At 46.0% G+C, this 21,402-nt stretch overlaps 1 protein-coding gene across 1 annotated transcript in view; it reads left to right on the forward strand.

Moving 5' to 3' along the window:
* CNGB3 (cyclic nucleotide gated channel subunit beta 3) overlaps positions 1-21,402 on the forward strand; it is a 966,824-nt gene that overhangs the window by 551,971 nt on the left and 393,451 nt on the right. Inside the window, exon 9 of the mRNA XM_085604101.1 lies at positions 5,232-5,318. Coding sequence (XP_085460227.1) covers positions 5,232-5,318 — 87 coding nt within the window. The remainder of the gene's footprint in view (positions 1-5,231; positions 5,319-21,402) is intronic.

The raw sequence follows: 21,402 nt of genomic DNA on the forward strand, positions 1-21,402 counted from the left end.
AGCTTATCCCTTATAAACCATACAATTATCCCAGTGATATACAGTACTTCAATTGATAATTATGAACATGTGCAATAGGAGTACGGATTTAGACACACATGTGCAATGGAACAGGAATACATACATTTGCCTTTGAAAGGAAACAAACATTGCCCACGTGAACCGCAGATAATCCATATGAGACATTTCGTTGTTTTCTTTTGGTCCATTATAGAAATCATCAATTGTCCTGTCACACAGGACAGTAAAATTGCCCCTGCATGAATTAGGACATGTCAACGATGGTGCTCGTGATTTGTCGCATTTCCTACATTTCCTTTGTCAAAACACCCTGAAACGGAAAGAGAAGTCATCCCCATTGACCATGAACTGAAAATGATTCACATCTCCACCTTCACTAATATTCACAAAAAGTTGTGGTGTACCGCATTGTTGGCTAGTTCTTGGTTAAAAGCGTGTATAGCAAAAAATTGATTTCCCTCACATTTTTTATTGATTTAGAATTGTGCAGCACCTAGCTCTCCAATAAAATCACAAAGGCAGAGCAATACTTTACTACATTATTTGTACCCTCAAAGAGCTCACTGTGCTAAAATGGTAACAAAAAAAGTTAATTCACTTAACAGCACTATTCTCCTTCCACACATGTCCAATTGCCACAAATGTCACATGGTGTACCCAAGACATGGCTGCAGTCCCCGAAGCTTAGGAGAGTCAATAGCGCAGAGAAGAATGAAGTAGAAGATTGGTGCCGCCCTCAGTAAACAATTGCTGGGAGCCCCGAGATGCTGCCTCCCCAAATTGTGCTCAATACTGAGAGGCTGTCCGAGGAGGTCATCCCTTACCATGCAGAACAAAATGTCCACCACTCATATACCCAAAGGAAAATTTGTTTTTACCGGCAGAGTCAGATATCCTTAACCAATTAAATCAGCATATGCTATGACCATTTTCTATCGGTTGTTCAATGGGGGCAGGAGGAAAGTTGAGTCATGAAGCAACCGAAGGATGGTCACAGTCACAAAGATTGAATCTATATAAAAAATCATTAAGACACCAGTGCACCTGAAGGAGCACCAACAAGTACTGAAGGACAGATGTTGCCTTTGTCTGACTGCACAAGGCTCTCGCACCATTCTGCACTGAAATATTTATTGTAGCCAGGTCACTGATACATTGGTAGAAATGTAATGGGTTGTGTGACACACTAGTATGTTGTTGAACAGTCATTCAAAGAAAGTTGTAGGCTGCAAAGTGAATCATGACATGGCTGCCATACGTTTTTTATGAATGTGTGCCTGGTGCGTGATTGTGTATTCATCACTTTCTTGGTATGTGACATCACCTCAGCCACTAACAGGGCCTACAAGGACATTATAAGGTGTCGGTGGCTATGAGGAATATGGGTGCATGGCAAGTGACTTGAAGGGTGGTAGACCTCTAAGGTTGTAACGAGAGGACTCCGTTCCTGCTCCACTGCTGCTTAAAAAGATGCAAAGGGCTTGCTTAATGTCAGATTTATTGTCTCTTTGCTTCTAACACCCAGACCTTGCTAGAGCCCAAAAGGACTTTTTCAGATGCTGAAGCTTCTGGGGCCTGGATGGACTGATGCAGAGGGAATGTAGGACTATATGATGGGGATAAGGAAGCCATGTTGCAGCACAAATAGAGGACAACAGAACTTGCAGTAATATCACGTAAAAAGGCTTCGTGGAGGACCATGGGTGGTGCACAGCAGACTGAGGGGTTTTAGGCCTCATGGTTTGAGAGTAGGAAATGCCTACCATAGCTCTCAACATCCAGATTGCACAATAAATTAAGACCCCCCTCAGGCTTTTATCTCCTTTGAACTCACCTCCGCTACTCATTAGGCCCTCAGGGACACTGTGAGGTATAAGGCTTGCTCGTGGGAGCTGGGTAGATGGCCTCAATCTGGTTGCTCAAGGAGCATAGTCTTGAATCGACCTCATGGCTCTTCCATCCACCATCAGACACTCCCTGACCCGTTACCTCATTTGGGAAGGTTCCTCCATTCTTCCTTTGCATTGGCTTTTCTGTCTTTCTCTTCCTATTGCACTCCCCCTTTGTATGTTCTTTCCTTTCCTGCTTGCAGAGAATGTCTGATGAGGAAAAATAGGTACCCATCCCCAAAATGAGTGCCGGAGGGCCCCACCAGCAACCCCCTGCGCATGTTAAGCAGTGATGGGCCCCTGGGAGTGGAAGAGAGGCTGTGCTCCCCTTTTCCATAGTATAAGACAGATGCCGCAACATTAACCATCAAAGTGTTGCAATCCATCATAATTCATTGATTTGTAAACTCTCTACGTAATGAATTATTTAGCTCATATCTAATCCATATTATTACCTTAACAATGATGAAGAAAATATTCCTTCAGGCAGTTTTGTTATGATTTGAGACTTTGTTCAGTATGCATAACCAAAGACAGAAATCTAGCAAAAAAAACATGTGGGATTCACCAAGAGCAACGATTATTTTTTACGTAAGTAAACGTATGACGTTGTTATTCGTGGATTTGTTCCTTAATGTTGTGTCTTAAGAAGAACGCTTATGCCACAAACACCATAAAAACTTGGGGGTTTTGTATATTGATCAAAAACGCACATTATTAACAGTGTGCAAAGTATTAATTTACATTTGATTTCATATGTGTATAGTAAAATTATACTATTGCAGATGAAACAATTCCACTATAACCAGTTAAAGTATGTTTCCTTTGTATTTGCTAACTAGTGCTCAGCCAGGCCCCTGCACCGTCTTATTCAAAATGGACGCCTCATCAGGTTCACATTTTGTTTATAATTCTGTTGCATGCAATCAAGCAGGATATGGATTTGTTTATTTCCAAATGACTGTTGTTGACGAAAGGCCTCTACCATGGGCTCATCCTGCAAAATGTTTCCAAGGACCTTCCGCCTGCATGCAGTGTTACATGTATTCACAATGGTTCATGGTTATTTATGTAACTCGTTTATTCTGATATTAGGTCAGAAGAACTGAATCACAATTCATCTAGTGGGTTACTCTTGATGTGGTAGGGCCGTATGACGATTTTAAAGTCTGCATTCTGATTTGTCCAAAGTGTATTTCTTTGCTCACACTACAGTGCGTCTACACAGTTTTCATATTCTTCTATGGGGACATTTTTTTTTATAAACCCTAGTATTTTGGGGTGAGCCAGATTTCTTACTGATTGTGCTGCACATTTGGGACTTAGCATTTCTTTGATTTTTGTCATTGTATTATTCTGCATTGATGTCCTTTATCGCATTGATTTTGTGTTACCCAGCATTCTGTATTGTACTTCAACATTTTTGTAATAAACCTTTTTCGTTTTCTTAAAATTTTGCTCTAGAACTCACTCCTTGAATTATGTTATGTTAATGGAGTTTTTAGAGTGCAAATCGAATCCCCCAAAGGGGTCTCTCTGCGCTTTGGCATGAACAGAAGACAGGGTTAGAAAAGGGAGTTGAAAAAGCCAAGTCTTGACACTTTTTTAAACTGGTAAAGTCAGAGCAGGACAAAATGTGAAATTTCAATCTGTTCTAGTGGTGGGGCGAAAGACAGGAGAAAGATCGCCCAGCATATCCCTTTATGCGTATACAGTGTGGGTATAGCAAGAGTTGCCAACTGGACCACAGGTTATGAGTAGGCAGGTATGGCTGCAATTTCTTTTGAAGGGAGAGAGGGCCCTTCTCTAACAGAATTTTGTGAACCAGGCAAAGGATCTTAAACAAAGATTGTTTTCTCGCCAGCAGCCAGTGTAGGGACTTTAAAGTAGGCACGGAAGGAGTGCGTGGAGGGATTTTACAGACCAGAAGAGCCGCTGTGTTCTTCACTAACTGAAGCTTGTACAGACGTGCCTCATTTCCCACAACCAGGAGGGCGTTCCCATAGTCTAGGCAGCTTACAATAAATCCCTGAGTAAGGGTTTTCCTGGTTTGCAGCAACAGCCATTGGAATGCCCTCCTGAGCAGGCGCATGATCCCAAAGCAGGCGTTGTAGGTGGAGCTTACCCACTCCCTCAGGGAGAGGTTCTCATCTATCAGGATTGGCTGGTTTTTCACTACCTTTTTGGGGTGGGGGCCATGCCCTGTTCCGGAGGCCATCAGTCATCCGACCAGTGCAGGGTCTTAATAAATAGCAGAATATCTGTTTTATTGCTATTTAGTTGTAGGCAATGCAACATCATCCAAGAGGCAATTTTCTTCATACATTTAATTAATCTACTTTTTTTAAGATGCGGAGTGGGTCCCATCGAGATGATCAATTGAGTCTCATCTGCATAAAAGATGACTTCAAAATCACAGGATCTTACAACTTGAGCCAGTGACACCCCCTTATCTAGGGTCATGGTACAGAATTAGAAGGATTCTATAAGCACAGTTTGAGTCCTCTTACTAAGAAAACTTTTAAGCCATTCTAAATGTTTTCCGCCATCCCCGATCTCTATGAATATCTGGATCAGGATAGAGTGTGAGATTGTGTCAAATGCAGCAGAGAAGTCGAATAGTGGCAGCATAGCTGGAATACCTTCATCAAAAAAGAGTCTGATGTTTTCTCACACTGCCACCAGCTCAGTTTCTCTGCTGTAGGAGGCTCGAAAACCTGACTGAGAGGGATCCAGAAGGGAATGGGCCTCCAAGTAGGTCAGAAGCTGTTTATTCATTAAAGTCTCTATGAATTTACTCAGACACAGATGTAGCGATATGGGCCTGTAGTTGGAAGCTCAAAGGGGTCCGCATTAGATTTCTTCAATTCAATCCTTTTTTATTTAACTGAATTTTGAAATGCCGTTTTGTTCCTTATCCTGGGACACATTGCTTCATGAAATTTAGGTTAACACCATACCAATCCACAAAACTGTCAGTCGTGCTTTTGAAGTGTACGTTTTTGGAGGTACAGCGCATCCAAGAAATTCCATGTTTGGCCCAGAAAAATAATAACATTCACTATAATTTTGACATATCATGATCAGTGTCAATGCAATAGTGAATGTTTGCACATATACGCACACAGTGTAATTCTAGTGGTAAAGCAATGGAGCTCTGTACAAGACAAGAAATATTAATAAGGATAGTGTATATTTGTTTATAGGTATAAAATGTTTCTATCAAGGGAAAGCAATATCTGATGTTGTTTGCAGAAACAAAGATCATATACAGGGTGCAATTGGTTTACAAGCACTAACTGCACTTTGTTTGTTTCACAGCTCGATGTAGCATCCGTGTTACCTTTTGATCTGTTATATGTAGTCTTTGGAGTGAAACCTGTGTTTAGAGTAAACAGGATGTTGAAGGTAAGAATGCACTTGTTAAACACAAGTGTTTTCATTATGCTAAATGTAAAGTTTTTAAAGACATGCAATTCTTGGGGAACAACCTTTACAACGCAACTTTTACAACGCACTACCTTTACAACGCATTTTTTACAACGCATAATCCATTACAACGCATGACATTACAACGCATGACACTACAACGCATTTTTAAAAACTACCTTTACAACGCATTCCATTACAACGCATACTACCATTACAACGCATACCATTACAACGCATAATATTACACTACACTATCCAACACTTACCCTACTGTTGCACCCCCTGGAGTTAGAATAGTAATTTTTACCCCTATACTATCCAACACTTACCCTACTGATGCACCCCCTGGAGTTAGAATAGTAATTTTTACCCCTATATTATCCAACACTTACCCTACTGTTGCACCCCCTGGAGTTAGAATAGTAATTTTTACCCCTATACTATCCAACACTTACCCTACTGTTGCACCCCCTGGAGTTAGAATAGTAATTTTTACCCCTATACTATCCAACACTTACCCTACTGTTGCACCCCCTGGAGTTAGAATAGTAATTTTTACCCCTATACTATCCAACACTTACCCTACTGTTGCACCCCCTGGAGTTAGAATAGTAATTTTTACCCCTATTCTATCCAACACTTACCCTACTGTTGCACCCCCTGGAGTTAGAATAGTAATTTTTACCCCTATACTATCCAACACTTACCCTACTGTTGCACCCCCTGGAGTTAGAATAGTAATTTTTACCCCTATACTATCCAACACTTACCCTACTGTTGCACCCCCTGGAGTTAGAATAGTAATTTTTACCCCTATACTATCCAACACTTACCCTACTGTTGCACCCCCTGGAGTTAGAATAGTAATTTTTACCCCTATACTATCCAACACTTACCCTACTGTTGCACCCCCTGGAGTTAGAATAGTAATTTTTACCCCTATACTATCCAACACTTACCCCACTGTTGCACCCCCTGGAGTTAGAATAGTAATTTTTACCCCTATACTATCCAACACTTACCCTACTGTTGCACCCCCTGGAGTTAGAAAAGTAACTTTTACCCCTATACTATCTAATACTTACCTTAAATGTAATTTAATATTATGCGTTGTAATGGTATGCGTTGTAAAGGTAGTATGCGTTGTAATGGAAATGCGTTGTAAAGGTATTTTTTAAAAATGCGTTGTAGTGTCATGCGTTGTAATGTCATGCGTTGTAATGGATTATGCGTTGTAAAAAATGCGTTGTAAGTGCATGCGTTGTAAAAGTGTGCGTTGTAACGTCATACATCCGCAATTCTTGTAATGTATTGGTTAACATTATGATATACACAAAAAGTCCCCCGTCTAACCTTCCCAATTAGTTGGAGTACATCCTAGAAACTCTCATGAATGTGCAATAGGCTCAGAACAGTGTTTTTTAAAAAGGCAAATATCTTATTTAGTCGATTCATATTGTTCATAACTTTTTTATCTATAGTGAGTGAAACATCTCCTTTCTTTTTCATACAAAATGTTATCTCATGAAATGACAGGTATCTACAATAGTGTACACAATGCTAAAAACATGACTAACCAACAAAACCCAATTTATTACATTTGTACACATACATATCTCTCATTCACGGAGAACAACCTCCACAACGCGGGCGTTACACCGCTGTATGTTTACATCGCGGACATGACAACACAAGTCGTTACATCGACTTGCGCTGGATGGCGCTCTAAGCTAAGGAATAGATGATTTACTATTCCAACACCTTCCCTACTGTAACGTAGGCTGGAGGTGGAATAGTAAATCATACTATTCCTAAGTCTAGCGCCCTCCAGCGCAAGTCGTTGTAACAACATGCGTTGTAACGAACGAGATGTAAAATGCGTCGTTGTTAATGTATGCGTTGTAACGTCATATAATCCTCACACACTCACCTCTTTATGATTCTACATAAAAAAAGATCTTTATCAATCATTCAGCGTTTAACACAAATATTCCTGTGAATATAGATCATAGTACTCACCATTACACTTGCCTTATGTCCTCTACTTTTTATGGATTGATGCATCAAAACATCATATCTAATACAGATTCATACAGTTTTATATGTATGTCTACTCAGTTCTTATCCTTTGGGTTGTTCCATGCAAAGAATATTGTTTTCTTTATTATTTCATGCTGTGGCCTAATGTATAATCATCATTAATCATGCCTACCAATGGGGATGGAAGTTAGGATACTGTTAACATGCTGTAGTTAGCTAATAATTATGAAACTTGAGACAATCCAATGTAGTCTCTCTCGTATGCCAAAATGGGCTGATTTAACTGAAACAGGATGGATAGCATTACATCATGAGCATAAGAAATTAAGGTCTTGATGTAAAGAGAGGGAACACTGCAGACACACTACCTGAATCCCTGATGATACACTCTTTATTTACGGTTTCTTAAATTCCAAGAACGGTCAGAGAAGAAGTGGGAGGGGGGAATAGTAGACCTCTTCCAACTTGGGTTCACAACAGTCTAGAAGAAACTGCACACACAATAAGGATATTAAAGGCTACAAGTAGCCGGACTGATGCTGTGCCTTCATAAATCAGAGGGTGTCGTCCTGCATCTAACAGTAAAATACTGTTGGATGCACATAGGCTATCTCCCTGCAAAGTGTTAACCCCAAAACTGCTGAAAAAGATTGACTATTACGGAACAAATGCAGCTCAATTCTGTAAGTATAGCGGTGCTCGCTAGGTTAGATTCAAAGATTATTGAATCGCTCTCAGAGAAAGTCAAACAGCGCATGAAATGAGGCTCCTGTGTGACCTAGCATCAGGCAGGATGGCATTTCCAAGAACGGACGACTACATGATAGTGTGGAAAAGGCCACTTTAATGAAACAGGTGAAAAACTTTAATAAACATCCTTGGACCTAAGCCTTTCATACTAAAATATGTGTCCTCACTATATCTTCATAACCATCTGTTAGACCTGGAATAATTTGTGTGGGTTTCCCCTGTATTTTTGCCTTTACCTCCTGTATTTTTTCTGTCTGGTGGACTCATTTTTGCTGGTCTAGGTGCTTTGGGCACTTTTCCACTGCTGTTTGGTGCCAAAGTGTAGTGCTCCCTTTGTAAATTGCTGTTATGGATTGGTGTTTCCATGATTGGTCTATTTGGTTTGCAGAGCCTGTGTGCAGTCTAGTACTGCAGTCCAGGAGGAGGCAAACCTTGAGGGGGATGCCCTGGACCCTAGAGGGGAGCAAGTGGCAGAACTGGGGGACCTGAGCTGACTCATTGACAGCAGGAAGGGGGCCCCTCCAGGGAGGAATTCTGCCAGGAGCAGCAGAAATGCCGGTAGCTTGCTGCAAACCAGGCAGCAAGTGATCAGTCTGGATCACTTGGATTTACTAACAGAATGGTCTCCTGTATAGTGAGCCTAATGTTGCTCAGCCTGGGTCAGCCCATGTGCATTTCGTACCCAAGCGCTTCAGAGCCGTCCTAATGGGTCTGGCTCATGATGTGCCATTGGAGGGTATTCGGGCAAGACAAGACCTTTGAAAGGCTTGTCACCCACTTTTACAGACCCCAAATGTGTAAGAACTCTGACACAAGTAGTTCTTGCCAGACTTGCCAAGCAAGTGGTAAGAGTGGGAAGAAATGCAAATCTCATCTCCAACCTTTCCCTGTAGTCAGCAACCCCTTTGAGAGGGTAGGTATTGACATTGTGGAGCCTATGATACCCAAGACAGCCATGGGCAACAGGTTCATCCTGGTCTTGGTGGACCATGCCACCCGGTACATGGAAGCTTACCCTCTCCGGACTGTGACGGCCCCCGTAGTGGGAAGTGCGTTGATGGGGATTTCTCCCGTATTGGGTTCCACAGAGAGGTGGTGTCTGAACGGGGCACCAACTTCATATCTAAGTACATGAAGTCCCTGTGGCAGGAGTGCAATGTAGGAGGCTGAGCCTTTTCCTGACCTCCTGTCTGCTAAGGAACAGGATGGGTCAGTGGACGGTGTAACACTCTCCCCTACCCTGACTCCTGAACAGCAGAGTGACTGCCACCAACTGTTGGGACAGTTTGCTGTTCTGTTCTCCCTGACCCCTGTTGTCACTCAGTGGTATGTCCACAATGTGGACACTGGGGACAATCCTCCTGTGATGCACAAAATGTACATAGTGACTTACAGGTTCAATGCTTGCATCAAGGAGGAGGTCTCCAAGATGTTAGCACTAGGGGAGATTGAGCCCTCAAACAGCCCTTGGGCCAACCCAGTGGTCTTGGTCCAAAAAGGCCGCCGCACCAGGTGCCACACCAGAACTCCGGTTCTGTGTGGACTACCAAGGGCTCAATTCAGTCACCAGGACTGATGCACACCCCATCCCCAGAGCTGATGAGCTCATCGATCTGTTGGGAGCTGCCCAGTACCTCTCTACATTTGACTTAATGTCTGGGTACTGGAAGATTGCCTTAACTGATGGGGCAAAGGAGAGGTCAGCATTTTCCAACCCAGAGGGGCACTACCAATTTGGGCTGATGCCCTTTGGGTTGAGGAATGCCCCTGTCCCTTTCAGAGGTTGGTCCACCAGGTGTTGGCTGGACTGGAGGAGTTCAGTGCCGCCTACCTGGATGACATAGCAGTGTTCAGTGCCACTTCAGATGAACACCTGCACCACCTCTGGGATGTGTTGAGGGCTCTGCAGAGGGCAGGCCTCACGATCTAGGCAAGCAAGTGCCAGATCAAGCAGGGTTCAGTGGTGTACTTGGGACACCAAGTAGGGAATGGCCAGGTGGCACCCCTACAGCCCAAGATTGATACCATTCTGGCTTGGGAATCTCCCAAGACCCAGAGAGAGTTGAGAGCTTTCTTGGGCCTCAATGCGTATTACAGGAGATTCGTCAACAGTTATGTCTCCATTGATGTCCCCTTGACAGAGCAGACTTCCCGGAAGCAGCCCCGGAAAGTGAACTGGACTGATGCCTGCCAAAAAGCTTTTGATGCCCTGAAATCTCCCATGTGCACGGTGCCCCTGCTCAAGGCACCCAGCTTCTCACAGGATTTTGTGGCGCAGACAGATGCTTCAGAGCATAATGTGGGGACTGTGCTCTCACAGCTAAATGAGGAGGGCCTAGACCAACCCGTAACCTTTATTAGCAGGAGGTTACTTCCACGGGAACTGAGGTGGAGTATGATTGAGCGTGAGACTTGGATGTGGTCTGGACGCTGAAGTAGTAGAGGCGCTACTTGTTTGGTACTCACTTCTGGGTTCAGAACGACCAAAGGCCCCTCAGATGGTTGATGCAGATGAGAAGTGAAAATCCAAAGTTGTTGAGGTGGTCCATTTCTCTACAGGGGATGGACTTCATGGTGGAACATCGCCCTTGTACAGAACACGCCAATGCTGATGCTCTGTCCAGATTTTTCTGCCTTAGTGAAGAGAACTCCCAAGAGGGTGGGTAGTTCTCCTCACATTTCAGCTTGAGGGGACACATGTTACACCTGGAATAATTGGTGTAGGTTTGCCCTGTATTTTTGCCTTTACCTCCTGTGTTTTTGCTGTGTGTTTGACTCTGTTTTGCTGGTCTAGGTGTGTTGGGCACTTTGCCACTGCTGTTCAGTGCCAAAGTGCAAGTGCTCCCTTTGCACATTGTTGTTATGGATTAGTGTTTCCATGATTAGTCGATTTGGTTTACTGTTAAGTCCCTAGTGCAGTGCACTGTGTGTGCCTTGAATGGTCCTGGTCTGCCAAGGACAATGCTGTCTCCACCTCCTGCCAGGAAGCTGAACCAGAGAGGACAGAACTAGTTTTGGCAGGGCAAAGAGCTTCTCTGCCACAGAGAACAAAGGATTTTACGAGGGGCCCAGACCACAGACTTTTCGATCACTTCTGGGAATCAAGTTGCTACGTTCTGCCAAGGAAAGGGACAAGGACGTTGCTGTTTGCTGTGTCCCCTGCTTGAGGAAGATCTCCAAGGGCTTGAAACTGAGCTTGCCTCCTATTATAAAGTCTGAGGGACACAAAGACGTCACCACCAGCTCCCCTGAACTTCCTTGCTGGGAGTTCTGACCTGCTAAGAGCTGCCTGCTGTTGTTTTGTACCTCTGGAGGCTGTTTGCAGCTGGAAAAGTAATGTAACTTCGAGAAGTGTGGCGTATCTGCATCTGTTTCCGATGCATCACTAAAGAAATCAATGCAGTGCCCGCCCGTGGCTCAAGAAATCGCCACACGCCGCATCGAGTGCACCAATCTCTGAAGTCCGAGATCACTGCACCTCACCGTGATGCAAGACCTGCTGTGCGGCTGCAAGAACCCACGCATCGTACCAGATTGTTGCATTGCATCGAGGTGCCAGGTCTAACGCATTGTTGGGGGACGCAGTAAGAAACAGATGCATCACCTCCCCACGCAGTAGGAAACTGACACATGACCTCCTCTACGGTAAGGACCTGACGCATCACCTCCCCAGCTCAGCAGTAAGGGACCAAAGCATCACCTCCCCCAGAGCAAGGAACTAATGCATCACCTTCCTTGAGTGTAAGGAACCGACGCATCACCTTCCCTGCGACCCTTTTTGGCTGTGTGCGCGCGCCGCATCCAAGGTACTTTGTGTGGAAAGTGTTGCATCTGCAATTTGCTTTGAACTGATCTATTTCTACAATTTGAAAGTCATATTTGTATTACTGTATTGTGGATTTTTGTCATTTTGGTCATGTTTAGTTTTCACTGTATAAGTGTATGTGCTCACAAATGCTTTAAACACTGCCTCTGAGATAAACCTGTCTGCTTGTGCCAAGCTACCAAGGGGTTGAGCAGGGGTTATTTTAGATGAGTATCCCCCTTACCCTGACTAGAAGCAAGGGTCTCTATTTGGATAAAGGTACTTACCTCTGCCAACTAGAGACCTCCATTTCTAACACCATCTAAAACCCCTCCCCTAAGTAACCCTTCCCAACACAACCTACCAAATTCCAGTCATAACTCTCCTGACTCAAACTCCCCCATCCAAATCCTGTGCATACAACACTGTTGCTATCTCAAATTCCCTCCCTCCCCCCACAAGTTCAACTGTGTCTAACCATGACCAACTTCTTGGAATAACTTTTTAAAGTTATGTGGCAAACCCCCACCAGAAAAACCACAGAGTTTTCTGTACCCCCAATTCACTCACTGACTTACCATCCTGACTGGCAAATGTAGCATCCCTGCCAAAACACCCCGTATCTGCATTAGGTACAATTCACCACAAAAAATAGACCAGTGTACCTCATTATCTCCAAAGAGCTCAAAATTCTTATATCTTATGTCGCCGTGTTACAAAAATATAAAATCTTCTGCCTTGCAAAATTTCCTCAATTCTCTGTTACTTTTTCTATGAGCTCTGTCTATTGCCCCAGGTTTTTGAGCTACACACTCCAAACTCTGCTTGGCATTAATCCTGTCATATCACACTCCCTTCACACACAGTAAATCCTGCTTCATAGACTTCACCAGCGCCAGTCCTTTGAACCTTAAAAACATAATTTTCCCCCAGGTGCAATATCAGGACGTCGGGGCAGGGGCAACCCTTCACCAAAATATTTTGTTCCGGCAACAGTTCATGCCACCTCATTCCTCCTTTTCCAAACAATTTTAGTTGAACCACCATAACATTCAGCCACAATTGACGGCCTCATCTCCTATTGTTGGCATCAAAAAGGAGTGCCCACAGATCCAAACCTCAATATGCCCTCTGCCTGGGCCCGCAATGCAACCTAGGAGAAAAATAATTATTTTAATGCAAATCAAGCTGGTCAAAAATAGTTCTGGGAACAATTGGACCACCAAAGCCCCACCTGCCAAATGTCTGCCGCTGCCCAACCCCTTTTTCAGCCTCTGTCACCATCACGCTGCATTCTACTGACCCCAGTCCTCAAAGTCATTGGAGGTGCATTATACTCTGGCAGGTTGGTGGCGCAAAACTAGAGGCCGGAAGCACCTAACTGAGTGAGCTCCATGTGCAAGAGGGGGCATCTCTGCTGCGAGGGAATTGGCTGTGTGGTGGGCTGAGATAGAGGGTTGCCGTTGCTGTGAAGCCCTGTCTCTAGGTTGCCCTTGTCTGTGCCGCTCTTGCTCAGACCTTGCATAGTGTACGCCATTTGTGCTCCCATCTTGGTGCAGGGAGCTTGGCAACACTTCCCTTTCACGATCTAGACTTCCAAGCGTTCACTACCTTCTTCCAAGTGCGGCTGGCAAGTGAACGGCAGGTGAAAAATGGGCAAATCAGAACAGAGTCAGCCTTGCCTCGCGTTTGAACCTCACATATCAAGCCACTCTCAACAACGAGACACGTTGGACTCCGAGATGGACACCCTCACGGATAGCCTGTCTGCGATCGAAAAAACTCTCTTTGCGGTCCAGTCCAGCTGACAGACTATAGACGGCAAGATAGATACCCTCAATCTGAGAATGAACCACATGGCTGCCAAGTTAGACAAACAAGCTCTGCGGATCGGAGAGGCGGAAACGCATATATCGGATGCGGAGGACGGCCTACAGCAGGTGGCAACTAAAACGTCGGACATGGAGAAGGTGCTCACCTTGATGCTAGATCAAGGCACAACAATCTGCGTATCACAGGTTTACCGGAATCCACCAACACAGGCTGCCTCGAAACATATATCGAGACTCTCTTATAGGTGATTTTTGGGGCCGAGAACCTGTCATCTGTTTTAATAGTCGAGCGCGCACATCGCTCACTGGTCACTAAACCCTCCTGGGGACCCCCACGCCCCATAATCGTGTGTCTCCTAAATTACTGAGACCAGGATGCCATTCTCCCCATTGCCAGGGAGAAGGGTAACATTGTCCATGAATGTAACTCCCTTGCCTTTTATCCGAACTTCACCGCAGCGGTACAAGCAGCTCAAAAAGAGTTCCAATCGGCAAAGAAAATCCGTATGGCAGAGAAGGTACCCTACGCAATGCTATATCCAGCGCGATTGCGTGTCGACCTGAACAGCAAATCAAGAATTTTCACATCGCCGAACTCCGCAATGGAGTATGCGAAGGCACTGAAACGTCAGTCCAAGAGCTCTTCTAATCAAAAGGACAACGACAATGATGCTTCCTCACAAGGCACCGCAGAATGATCCTCAGGATGTGTACACAGGGAGTCATCCTCCTGAAAGCGGCACTGTAATGCCACTCTGAGACCTGTGCATGGGCATGCTTTGCCCTACATCATTTACAGACTCCAGCAGACTGCTCACCTGAACCTTGCTACGGCAGACAAGACTTTTATGTTTTCTTTGATATATATGACTATACTTTTTCTAATCTTCATTGCTGTCCCTGTGCTGTCTTATATTAAGTTATGGACGGGATACAGTACTGTTTATCTCCGGTCACCTCCCTTTACACCTGGGAGGGAGTTTGCGCTCCAGCTCTCCCCGTTGGTGATCCCCATAGCTGCAATGGCAGCGTCTTGTTTCTATTGGACACTCTTTGGGGGGGTTTGGGATGGCTTTGGCAGGTTAGGGTTGCTGAAGTGGGTGGGGGGTGCGGACAGGTGGGGGGATAGTGGGAAATTGTTGTTGTAGCTAAAAGGTACTAAGACATCCTATTACATGACGGATATTGATGCAGAACATATGCTGTATGGTGAATGTCATTTGTTATATGTGAAATTTAGAGATGGTCCTTGAAATTCTTTTATGCCTAACATGGAATGTGAGGGGGCTCAACTCCCCCCAAAAAATACAGCAGGTGCTGGCATATTTAGATCGTCATGACGTCAAAATTGCCCTTATAAGTCGTGCGTCTACGTCCTCTCGGGGGATGCCCCCCTGCTGCCGCGGGGTTGCCCAGCTCAGATTGTTACCCTGGGGTTCAAATATTTGGGAATCTTTATCTCACTGGACCCCGCGGTTCGCTATGAGCGAAACCTTCTGCCTCCCCTCCAGCGGTTGAAGGCCGATGTAGCGAGATGGCAACGACTTCCGCTCTCGCCGCTCGGACGGGCGGCATTGTTTAAAATGATGTCGCTGCCTCGTTTCTTGTATGCCTTGCAAAATACCCTTGATGTCGTGCCGGCCCGTTATTTCCGGGAGGTGGAGGGTCTTCAGCGCCAACTGTTTTGGGGCGGGCGGCCGCGGATTGCTCTCGCTAAGTTGACGCTCCCTTGGTATGATGGGGGGGTCGCCCTCCCCGATATTAAACGATACTATTGGGCGTCTCATTTGGCGGCGGTGAACCACGGGATATATGGTCCTGCCTTAAATCCGGCCTTTGAGATGGATAAACTCCTGCTTCCGGGTGGAGACTATAATAGGGCGCTGTACTCGGTGACCCAGGACATGCGGTTGACGGGACCCACGCGGTTGGCGGTGCACGTGTGGCACGTGGCGAATGCTGCGATGGGGTGGAGGGATCGCTTGACTCGGGCGACGCCGTTGTATGATTCTGGGCGGTTGGGCTGTTTGTGGAGATCGAAAGGCTTTGAGAAATGGGATATGATTGGTATATGTAAGGTGGGTGATCTGTGGGCGAAGGGAGCTTTCAAAACGTTCGAAATGCTTAAAATTGAATATAAATTAAACGATAGAGAGTACTTCCGGTATGCTCAAGTCTACCATGCACTTTGTTCGGTCTTTCCGGATGCTACTGCTATCCCCGAGTATTCCCCACTGGAGGATAGAGTGTTGGATGGCTATGTGCCCGACAGCACTATTTCCCTGATTTATAAGAAACTCATTAACGATCGTGCGGACTTGCTGCTCCGTTTGAGGGAGGCGTGGATGGGCGATGGCTTGGAATTGGATGATGAGGACTGGGTATCGGCGGTGGCCTCCCCGAAAGAGGTGGCGAACCCGGCCCGCCTACGGTTTGTACAGCTGAAGATCCTCCATAGAGTGTATGTCACAGGGCCCGGTTTGCTGCGTATGGGTTATTCGATGGATGGATTGTGTAAGCGTGGATGTGGCCTGCCGGGCACGTTTCTTCATATTTTGTGGGAATGTTCGGAGGTTGTGCGATTCTGGAACAGTATCCACACAGTAATGGAGGGGGTCACGCATGTGGCCCTGTTGCCAGAGGCTAGGAGGTGTTTGTTGAATGTCTGGGAACCGAATGATTGTAATGCGGCACAGACGCAGTGGGTGACCTTGGGGTACATGGTGGCTAAGCGTAACATTGCACAGCTATGGGGCTCCCCGAGGCCGCCCACGATTGACGTATGGAAGGAGAATATGGACTGGTGTATGTTTAGGGAAAAGACGGCGTATGTGGCGAGAGGTAAGCCAGGGAAATGGACTAGGGTATGGGGTCCGTGGAATCTATATCGGGGACGTATCTGCACCCCGCCTCTGCCATTAGAGGTCGATATTGCTCTGACCCCCTAGCCGCGCGTTCCAGCGGGAGGGCTTGAGGTGTGCATCATGCTTTGTTTTCCCATTGCCCCCCTCTACAGCTTCCGGACAGGAACTGCTTTGGACACTATATGTTATTCCCCGTCCCGGGAAGAGCACGCTGCTACTTCGGACTCTCATTGCCTTGAGTGTGTTTTATATTTAATACAAAATGAAACTGTTGTTTTCAATTGCTCCTGGCCTGCGGCCACGGCCTGTTATATGTGCTTACAAACTGCCGGGCGCCTTGCCTATGGTTCGACGGACTGTGTGGCATTATATTGCGGGCCCTCGGGCTCTATAGCGGCCGGCCCTGGTGGTTGTAGGCCCTTGTTTGTATTTTATTGTGTGCTAACGGTTTCGAATAAAAAAAAAAAAAAAAATTGCCCTTATACAAGAAACACACCTAACACGTCACACTGAGGAGCAGATAGGGGCTAAATGGGCGGGCTACAGACAGGCTTCTCCATACTCATCATATGCTAGAGGGGTGCTCACCCTCATCAAGAAAACTCTGCCCTTTATTGCGATCAAAAGCTGCATAGATGACGCAGGCAGGTACTCCATAACGCACGGTAGGCTTGCATGGTCTTTAATCACACTGGTTAAAGTATATGGTCCCAACGTAGAAGACCCTGCGTTTTATGAACGGATACTTTCCATACTGTGTGACTGGCTGGAAGCTACCATAATATGGGGCGGTGATCTAAATACTCACCTAGACCCAATTATGGACAAGTCAAGTGGGGTAGGGGGACACTCGCCCAGATCAGCCAGGATCATTAATGAAGGTATGGCAGAACTTGCTCTGTCGGATGTTTGGTGCCTGCGTAACCCAACCAAATTAGAAGGCACACACATTTCCACCACCCACTGTAGCTGGTCACAGCTTGACTACTGGATCATGAGTGATTGCAGCACGTTCTAGGTATCAGAAATAGAGGTGCTTCCAAGAACATTAGCTGACCATAACCCCGTCAGGCTTGAATTACACATTCCACAGACATTTTCCCGACAGTTTACCTGGCGATTACGCACAAAGACGTCACCACCAGCTCCCCTGAACTTCCTTGCTGGGAGTTCTGACCTGCTAAGAGCTGCCTGCTGTTGTTTTGTACCTCTGGAGGCTGTTTGCAGCTGGGAGCTGGAAAAGTAATGTAACTTCGAGAAGTGTGGCGTATCTGCATCTGTTTCCGATGCATCACTAAAGAAATCAATTCAGTGCCCGCCCGTGGCTCAAGAAATCGCCACACGCCGCATCGAGTGCACCAATCTCTGAAGTCCGAGATCACTGCACCTCACCGTGATGCAAGACCTGCTGTGCGGCTGCAAGAACCCACGCATCGTACCAGATTGTTGCATTGCATCGAGGTGCCAGGTCTAACGCATTGTTGGGGGACGCAGTAAGAAACAGATGCATCACCTCCCCACGCAGTAGGAAACTGACACATGACCTCCTCTACGGTAAGGACCTGACGCATCACCTCCCCAGCTCAGCAGTAAGGGACCAAAGCATCACCTCCCCCAGAGCAAGGAACTAATGCATCACCTTCCTTGAGTGTAAGGAACCGACGCATCACCTTCCCTGCGACCCTTTTTGGCTGTGTGCGCGCGCCGCATCCAAGGTACTTTGTGTGGAAAGTGTTGCATCTGCAATTTGCTTTGAACTGATCTATTTCTACAATTTGAAAGTCATATTTGTATTACTGTATTGTGGATTTTTGTCATTTTGGTCATGTTTAGTTTTCACTGTATTAGTGTATGTGCTCACAAATGCTTTAAACACTGCCTCTGAGATAAACCTGTCTGCTTGTGCCAAGCTACCAAGGGGTTGAGCAGGGGTTATTTTAGATGAGTATCCCCCTTACCCTGACTAGAAGCAAGGGTCTCTATTTGGATAAAGGTACTTACCTCTGCCAACTAGAGACCTCCATTTCTAACACCATCTAAAACCCCTCCCCTAAGTAACCCTTCCCAACACAACCTACCAAATTCCAGTCATAACTCTCCTGACTCAAACTCCCCCATCCAAATCCTGTGCATACAACACTGTTGCTATCTCAAATTCCCTCCCTCCCCCCACAAGTTCAACTGTGTCTAACCATGACCAACTTCTTGGAATAACTTTTTAAAGTTATGTGGCAAACCCCCACCAGAAAAACCACAGAGTTTTCTGTACCCCCAATTCACTCACTGACTTACCATCCTGACTGGCAAATGTAGCATCCCTGCCAAAACACCCCGTATCTGCATTAGGTACAATTCACCACAAAAAATAGACCAGTGTACCTCATTATCTCCAAAGAGCTCAAAATTCTTATATCTTATGTCGCCGTGTTACAAAAATATAAAATCTTCTGCCTTGCAAAATTTCCTCAATTCTCTGTTACTTTTTCTATGAGCTCTGTCTATTGCCCCAGGTTTTTGAGCTACACACTCCAAACTCTGCTTGGCATTAATCCTGTCATATCACACTCCCTTCACACACAGTAAATCCTGCTTCATAGACTTCACCAGCGCCAGTCCTTTGAACCTTAAAAACATAATTTTCCCCCAGGTGCAATATCAGGACGTCGGGGCAGGGGCAACCCTTCACCAAAATATTTTGTTCCGGCAACAGTTCATGCCACCTCATTCCTCCTTTTCCAAACAATTTTAGTTGAACCACCATAACATTCAGCCACAATTGACGGCCTCATCTCCTATTGTTGGCATCAAAAAGGAGTGCCCACAGATCCAAACCTCAATATGCCCTCTGCCTGGGCCCGCAATGCAACCTAGGAGAAAAATAATTATTTTAATGCAAATCAAGCTGGTCAAAAATAGTTCTGGGAACAATTGGACCACCAAAGCCCCACCTGCCAAATGTCTGCCGCTGCCCAACCCCTTTTTCAGTCTCTGTCACCATCACGCTGCATTCTACTGACCCCAGTCCTCAAAGTCATTGGAGGTGCATTATACTCTGGCAGGTTGGTGGCGCAAAACTAGAGGCCGGAAGCACCTAACTGAGTGAGCTCCATGTGCAAGAGGGGGCATCTCTGCTGCGAGGGAATTGGCTGTGTGGTGGGCTGAGATAGAGGGTTGCCGTTGCTGTGAAGCCCTGTCTCTAGGTTGCCCTTGTCTGTGCCGCTCTTGCTCAGACCTTGCATAGTGTACGTCATTTGTGCTCCCATCTTGGTGCAGGGAGCTTGGCAACACTTCCCTTTCACGATCTAGACTTCCAAGCGTTCACTACCTTCTTCCAAGTGCGGCTGGCAAGTGAACGGCAGGTGAAAAATGGGCAAATCAGAACAGAGTCAGCCTTGCCTCGCGTTTGAACCTCACATATCAAGCCACTCTCAACAACGAGACACGTTGGACACCGAGATGGACACCCTCACGGATAGCCTGTCTGCGATCGAAAAAACTCTCATTGCGGTCCAGTCCAGCTGACAGACTATAGACGGCAAGATAGATACCCTCAATCTGAGAATGAACCACATGGCCGCCAAATTAGACAAACAAGCTCTGCGGATCGGAGAGGCGGAAACGCATATATCGGATGCGGAGGACGGCCTACAGCAGGTGGCAACTAAAACGTCGGACATGGAGAAGGTGCTCACCTTGATGCTAGATCAAGGCACAACAATCTGCGTATCACAGGTTTACCGGAATCCACCAACACAGGCTGCCTCGAAACATATATCGAGACTCTCTTATGGGTGATTTTTGGGGCCGAGAACCTGTCATCTGTTTTAATAGTCGAGCGCGCACATCGCTCACTGGTCACTAAACCCTCCTGGGGACCCCCACGCCCCATAATCGTGTGTCTCCTAAATTACTGAGACCGGGATGCCATTCTCCCCATTGCCAGGGAGAAGGGTAACATTGTCCATGAATGTAACTCCCTTGCCTTTTATCCGAACTTCACCGCAGCGGTACAAGCAGCTCAAAAAGAGTTCCAATCGGCAAAGAAAATCCGTATGGCAGAGAAGGTACCCTACGCAATGCTATATCCAGCGCGATTGCGTGTCGACCTGAACAGCAAATCAAGGATTTTCACATCGCCGAACTCCGCAATGGAGTATGCGAAGGCACTGAAACGTCAGTCCAAGAGCTCTTCTAATCAAAAGGACAACGACAATGATGCTTCCTCACAAGGCACCGCAGAATGATCCTCAGGATGTGTACACAGGGAGTCATCCTCCTGAAAGCGGCACTGTAATGCCACTCTGAGACCTGTGCATGGGCATGCTTTGCCCTACATCATTTACAGACTCCAGCAGACTGCTCACCTGAACCTTGCTACGGCAGACAAGACTTTTATGTTTTCTTTGATATATATGACTATACTTTTTCTAATCTTCATTGCTGTCCCTGTGCTGTCTTATATTAAGTTATGGACGGGATACAGTACTGTTTATCTCCGGTCACCTCCCTTTACACATGGGAGGGAGTTTGCGCTCCAGCTCTCCCCGTTGGTGATCCCCATAGCTGCAATGGCAGCGTCTTGTTTCTATTGGACACTCTTTGGGGGGGTTTGGGATGGCTTTGGCAGGTTAGGGTTGCTGAAGTGGGTGGGGGGTGCGGACAGGTGGGGGGATAGTGGGAAATTGTTGTTGTAGCTAAAAGGTACTAAGACATCCTATTACATGACGGATATTGATGCAGAACAGATGCTGTATGGTGAATGTCATTTG

The sequence above is a fragment of the Triturus cristatus genome, chromosome 5_1 (genome assembly GCF_964204655.1).
Source record: "Triturus cristatus chromosome 5_1, aTriCri1.1, whole genome shotgun sequence".
NCBI lineage: Eukaryota > Metazoa > Chordata > Amphibia > Caudata > Salamandridae > Triturus > Triturus cristatus.